Consider the following 7457-nt stretch of genomic DNA (forward strand, 5'->3'; position numbering starts at 1 on the left):
TCACAACAAACAGACCACAGTACAACCACTTAGTCGCTGGCATTAGGATCAATTCACACTGAGAACTGGTCCACATGAAGCAAACCAAACCTGGACCATATAAAGACCAGCCCTAACACCAAGACACAGTTCTTCCTGTCAACATTGTTGAATCGAATGATAATAAAGTTATACTACAGTTGATCGCGATCCCACTGAGGTCAACCTACCATTCAGAACACTAGGTCATTGACACTGATGGAGGGAGGAGAGATAGTTGGGGATAGAGCCAGGCCTCACTGCATCATACAGTACATTAGATACGAGGGAGGGGTGGATAGATGAAGAAAGGGAGAGAGAGAGAGAGACAAACCAGGCCTCTCCATCCTACATCAGCCAAAATGATTCATATGACAGATCACTGACGTGCAAAAGGAGACAAACTGTCCAAGTCCTCTATCCCCCCCCCTCTATTCCCCCTCAATCACTCTATTCCCTCTCAGACCAGACATGTCCTCTATTCCCCCTCAATCACTCTATTCCCTCTCAGACCAGCCAAGTCCTCTATTCCCCCTCAATCACTCTATTCCCTCTCAGACCAGCCATGTCCTCTATTCCCCCTCAATCACTCTATTCCCTCTCAGACCAGCCAAGTCCTCTATTCCCCCCTCTATCCCCCCTCCATCAATCTATTCCCTCTCTCTCTTTCTCACTCTCAGACCAGCCAAGTCCTCTATCCCCCTCTATTCCCCCCTCCATCACTCTCTATTCCCTCTCAGACCAGCCAAGTCCTCTATTCCCCTCTCTATTCCCCCCTCCATCACTCTCTATTCCCTCTCTCTCTTTCTCACTCTCAGACCAGCCAAGTCCTCTATCCCCCTCCACCCCCCCCTGCATCACTCTCTATTCCATCACTCTCTATTCCCTCTCTCTCTTTCTAACTCTCAGACCAGCCAAGTCCTCTATTCCCCTCTATCCCCCCTCCATCACTCTCTATTCCCTCTCTCTCTTTCTCACTCTCAGACCAGCCAAGTACTCTATCCCCCCTCCATCACTCTCTATTCCCTCTCTCTCTTTCTCACTCTCAGACCAGCCAAGTACTCTATCCCCCCTCCATCACTCTCTATTCCCTCTCTCTCTTTCTCACTCTCAGACCAGCCAAGTACTCTATCCCCCCTCCATCACTCTCTATTCCCTCTCTCTCTTTCTCACTCTCAGACCAGCCAAGTACTCTATCCCCCCTCCATCACTCTCTATTCCCGCTCTCTCTTTCTCACTCTCAGACCAGCCAAGTACTCTATCCCCCCTCCATCACTCTCTATTCCCTCTCTCTCTTTCTCACTCTCAGACCAGCCAAGTACTCTATCCCCCCTCCATCACTCTCTATTCCCTCTCTCTCTTTCTCACTCTCAGACCAGCCAAGTACTCTATCCCCCCTCCATCACTCTCTATTCCCTCTCTCTCTTTCTCACTCTCAGAACAGCCAAGTACTCTATCCCCCCTCCATCACTCTCTATTCCCGCTCTCTCTTTCTCACTCTCAGACCAGCCAAGTACTCTATCCCCCCTCCATCACTCTCTATTCCCTCTCTCTCTTTCTCACTCTCAGAACAGCCAAGTACTCTATCCCCCCTCCATCACTCTCTATTCCCGCTCTCTCTTTCTCACTCTCAGACCAGCCAAGTACTCTATCCCCCCTCCATCACTCTCTATTCCCTCTCTCTCTTTCTCACTCTCAGACCAGCCAAGTACTCTATCCCCCCTCCATCACTCTCTATTCCCGCTCTCTCTTTCTCACTCTCAGACCAGCCAAGTACTCTATCCCCCCTCCATCACTCTCTATTCCCTCTCTCTCTTTCTCACTCTCAGACCAGCCAAGTACTCTATCCCCCCTCCATCACTCTCTATTCCCTCTCTCTCTTTCTCACTCTCAGACCAGCCAAGTACTCTATCCCCCCTCCATCACTCTCTATTCCCTCTCTCTCTTTCTCACTCTCAGACCAGCCAAGTACTCTATCCCCCCTCCATCACTCTCTATTCCCGCTCTCTCTTTCTCACTCTCAGACCAGCCAAGTACTCTATCCCCCCTCCATCACTCTCTATTCCCTCTCTCTCTCTCTTTCTCACTCTCAGACCAGCCAAGTACTCTATCCCCCCTCCATCACTCTCTATTCCCTCTCTCTCTTTCTCACTCTCAGACCAGCCAAGTACTCTATCCCCCCTCCATCACTCTCTATTCCCTCTCTCTCTTTCTCACTCTCAGACCAGCCAAGTACTCTATCCCCCCTCCATCACTCTCTATTCCCGCTCTCTCTTTCTCACTCTCAGACCAGCCAAGTACTCTATCCCCCCTCCATCACTCTCTATTCCCTCTCTCTCTTTCTCACTCTCAGACCAGCCAAGTACTCTATCCCCCCTCCATCACTCTCTATTCCCTCTCTCTCTTTCTCACTCTCAGACCAGCCAAGTACTCTATCCCCCCTCCATCACTCTCTATTCCCGCTCTCTCTTTCTCACTCTCAGACCAGCCAAGTACTCTATCCCCCCTCCATCACTCTCTATTCCCTCTCTCTCTTTCTCACTCTCAGACCAGCCAAGTACTCTATCCCCCTCCATCACTCTCTATTCCCTCTCTCTCTTTCTCACTCTCAGACCAGCCAAGTACTCTATCCCCCCTCCATCACTCTCTATTCCCTCTCTCTCTTTCTCACTCTCAGACCAGCCAAGTACTCTATCCCCCCTCCATCACTCTCTATTCCCTCTCTCTCTTTCTCACTCTCAGACCAGCCAAGTACTCTATCCCCCCTCCATCACTCTCTATTCCCTCTCTCTCTTTCTCACTCTCAGACCAGCCAAGTACTCTATCCCCCCTCCATCACTCTCTATTCCCGCTCTCTCTTTCTCACTCTCAGACCAGCCAAGTACTCTATCCCCCCTCCATCACTCTCTATTCCCTCTCTCTCTTTCTCACTCTCAGACCAGCCAAGTACTCTATCCCCCCTCCATCACTCTCTATTCCCGCTCTCTCTTTCTCACTCTCAGACCAGCCAAGTACTCTATCCCCCCTCCATCACTCTCTATTCCCTCTCTCTCTTTCTCACTCTCAGACCAGTCAAGTACTCTATCCCCCCTCCATCACTCTCTATTCCCGCTCTCTCTTTCTCACTCTCAGACCAGTCAAGTACTCTATCCCTTCCTCCTTCTCTCTAAATTCCCTTCCTCCCTCTCTTCTTCCCTCCATCTAACATGCTGTCATCCAACTGCTTTCAGACAATATCAATGAGCATCTCCCTAAGATCACACACCAGGCTTCCTCCCTCCCTCGTTCCATCCCTCTTTCAATCTCCCCCTCCATCACAGTGGCGCCCATTTTCCCTACTTCTCCCTCCTCTCTCTCTCCCCGATCCCTCCCTCTCTCTCTCTCTTCCCCGTCCCTCTCTCTTCCCCGTCCCTCTCTCTTCTCTCTCTTCCCGTCCCTCTCTCTTCTCTCTCTTCCCCGTCCCTCTCTCTTCTCTCTCTTCCCCGTCCCTCTCTCTTCTCTCTCTTCCCCGTCCCTCTCTCTTCTCTCTCTTCCCCGTCCCTCTCTCTTCTCTCTCTTCCCCGTCCCTCTCTCTTCTCTCTCTTCCCCGTCCGTCTCTCTCTCTCTTCCCCGTCCGTCCGTCCGTCCGTCTGTCTGTGGTGTCTCTTTAAGGGGTTGGGGCTTATCACCTCCACATGAACTGAGAGTCAGCCAGCAGACCCAGCCCAGACACGGCAGGCTAAGAGAGACATGGAAACTGAGGCACACTCACATACACACACACACACTCACACACACTGTGGATGTCTAGTAATAGACCATGTCAATCTGCCTTGTTTAACATATAGGCTGGTAATGTAATATCATGACCTAATGTGCTATAAAGAGACACGCTGGCCACAGCCTTGTATTGTAATCTAATAGTCTTCTCCTGTGTGATTTAAACATGGTGACAACAGATGACAGACATAGTCAACGGTAGAGAGATACAGACCCAGAACCAGACATGAATAGAGATCATGTAATTGCACACACACACACACACACACACACACACACTACACACACACACACTACACACAGGCACTCACACACACACAGGCACTCACACACACACAGGCACTCACTCACACACAGGCACTCACTCACACACAGGCACTCACTCACACACAGGCACTCACTCACACACAGGCACTCACTCACACACACAGGCACTCACTCACACACACAGGCACTCACTCACACACACAGGCACTCACTCACACACACAGGCACTCACTCACACACACAGGCACTCACTCACACACACAGGCACTCACTCACACACACAGGCACTCACTCACACACACAGGCACTCACTCACACACACAGGCACTCACTCACACACACAGGCACTCACTCACACACACAGGCACTCACTCACACACACAGGCACTCACTCACACACACAGGCACTCACTCACACACACAGGCACTCACTCACACACACAGGCACTCACTCACACACACAGGCACTCACTCACACACACAGGCACTCACTCACACACACAGGCACTCACTCACACACACAGGCACTCACTCACACACACAGGCACTCACTCACACACACAGGCACTCACACACACAGGCACTCACTCACACACACAGGCACTCACTCACACACACAGGCACTCACTCACACACAGGCACTCACACACATTTTGAATACTCTATTTGCACTCTCCACAGTCAAGCATTGAGGTACAAAGGACCCAAATATGTCAAAGGTCGCAGAGTCTTAGAATCATGGAAACCAGAAACACTTCTCCTCCACAGAGATCAGCTATCAGCTACTATAACAGCTGACACAGAGCTATACAGGCCAGCTGCTGGGCTTTTTCCCTTTGGAACGTATGCAATAACACACACACACACACACCGACATACGTACCTGCCGTGTTTGGCCTCAGTAGAGTCTGACCAGGCACTGGAAGCCGTGATGTCAGAGTCAGGGATGGTGCCATCCTCCATCCCCAGGGCATAACGACACTGAGCTGCATGGATGTGGCCGTGTGTGTGTATGTGTGTTCGTGTGAGAAAGGGAGACATAGACAGAGGGGGGGGCGCGGGGGGCAAGAATGAGATAGAGACTACATAATATAATTCATCATGCCTGTCATACAGAGACTAGAGGACAGAATAGAGCATTCTACTATCATACATTCTACTATCATACATCAGGAGTAACATGATAGCTACATGTACAGATGTAGGATCTTAATTTGACCAGTTTCTCACAGAAGGAAAATAATCCTGCAGCAACAGGAAATATGAATTATTATGTGAATAATAATTCATATTTTTCCTTCTCTATCTTTCCCACATGGCACCCTACTCCAGGGTCTGGTCAAAAGCAATGCGTTCTATAGGGAATAGGGTGCCATTTGGGACACATCCTCAGACCGCGTAGTGGAGCTCATCCAATAATGTCCTTGTCACATCTTATTTCTCTTCTAGTCACTCAGGAAGAAACACGTACAGTCAATGTTAATTAATCATCTAATAGGATGAATATTGAAGAATAGGAGCTGCCAAGTTCATTACAAACAGATATTCTTCTATTAGCTTATAACCCTGAAGAGGTATCATTCTCTATTTCTTTTACTTTAACAGGCAGATGAGGTGAGGTGAGCACAGGACTAGAGGAGGAGGAGAAAGAAGAGGAGAAGGTGGAAGTGGAGTGAAAGAGGGGAAGAGGAGGACATAGGACAGACAGTTAACAGATGAAATGGACAGCTCTGCTCTAACCGGTTCAAATATCAGCCCAGACAACAGTCCCACAGGCATATATCAACCAGGCACTATCCAACGACTTAGCTACCTGCCATGACTTCACTGCAGGGTCAGACATGACCAAATGGGGGGCAGAGAACTAGTCACAGTGAGTGGTGGTGGTGCGCCAGATGATATGAAAGGGTGTGGGGGAGACAGGATGGTGCTACTAACTGGAGTGGGGGAGGGGTGGTGATGGTGATGGAAAATGAGAGGGGATAATGGGGTTGAGCTAGTGGGGGGGGCGTGGATAATTGATGCTGTCAGTGATATGGAGGTGGGGGGGATAACTGATGCTGTCAGTAATATTGGGGCGTGGATAGCTGATGCTGTCAGTGATATGGAGGTGGGGGGGATAACTGATGCTGTCAGTAATATTGGGGCGTGGATAACTGATGCTGTCAGTGATATGGAGGCGTGGATAATGATGCTGTCAGTGATATGAGGACGTGGGGGCTGATAATGATGCTGTCAGTGATATGAGGACGTGGGGGCTGATAATGATGCTGTCAGTGATATGAGGGTGTGGGGGGGGGGGGGGGGGGGGGGGTGATAAGGGGGGAAGTTCTAACTCAGTTGCTGTCAAGTGAGTCAGTGGATAGGAATGTGGGGTTGGAAGATAAACCCTCTGAGACACACACACACACACACACACACACACACACACACACACACACACACACACACACACACACACACACACACACACACACACACACACAGGCCTGTTTCATTACATCATTACCAAGCTGCCAATAAAACTCTCTCTCCAGGCCTCTCCATCTCTCTTTTTACTCCCCTCTCTGTTATTGCCCTCTGTCTCCACTGGCTTTCTTCCCACTCTCTCCCTCTCTGTCTCCACTGGCTTTCTGCCCACTCTCTCCCTCTCTTTCTCCCCCTTTCACACACATGGTGGGTGTTTCCCTTCCTTTATTCACTCTTCATATCAGTTCATATCCCGCTACTAATATCCCGGGTATTTCTTCCTATAAAAGACTTGTTGTTGCATCACCACAGCAACGGTGTGGAAATAATAACCATATGGATCAAATCAGATGACAACTGTGTGTGTGCATGTGCGTGAGACAGATAATTCATTGTCTGCTGATACCCTGGAGGTGACAGAAAACGGCAGCTCTGGTTTCACCTTGTGGAGTTTAATTTTCTCTACTCTCTCTCTATCCCTCTCCTCCCCTCTCTCCTTCCTTCCCTCACTCCCCTCTCTCTCTTTGTATGATTGACAGGTTGATGAGCAGCCTGTACATTAGTGAGGTTGAATACCCGAGGCTCTATCGCCCTGCTACCATCTCTCTCCTGTTACACAAGGCTGCCTAGGAGACATGGACCTGAAACAGGATTGGCTGCTGATAGCTGATGGACAGACTTAAGGCACACATCCAAGAATGTGAGGAGAATGTAGACAAGAGAGGGGCAGAGAGGGCGAGGGATGGAGGAGGAGGATAGGGCAATAGGTGAGGCCGAGATGGAATTGTCTGACATTTCTGAGGGGGTGCCTGTGAGATCTTGAATGGAAGGTAAAACACATCTGTTCTGATCATAGTTTTTTCCCTTGGTGTGACTCAAATTGTATTAAACCTGGCCGATTGGTCAACGATCATCAATCCCTAGTCCCTCTACTATCTACCTTG

The 7457-nt window shown here is 49.7% G+C and overlaps 1 protein-coding gene across 1 annotated transcript in view; it reads right to left on the bottom strand.

The window, feature by feature from the left end:
- Positions 1 to 5085, bottom strand: part of ddr1 (discoidin domain receptor tyrosine kinase 1) — a 40839-nt gene extending 35754 nt beyond the window's left edge. The window contains exon 1 of the mRNA XM_038992723.1: positions 4928 to 5085. Within this exon, the coding sequence (XP_038848651.1) occupies positions 4928 to 5085 (158 nt within the window). The remainder of the gene's footprint in view (positions 1 to 4927) is intronic.
- Positions 5086 to 7457: the final 2372 nt, after the last annotated feature.

The sequence above is a fragment of the Salvelinus namaycush genome, chromosome 5 (assembly GCF_016432855.1).
Source record: "Salvelinus namaycush isolate Seneca chromosome 5, SaNama_1.0, whole genome shotgun sequence".
In the NCBI taxonomy this organism is placed as follows: Eukaryota; Metazoa; Chordata; class Actinopteri; order Salmoniformes; family Salmonidae; genus Salvelinus; species Salvelinus namaycush.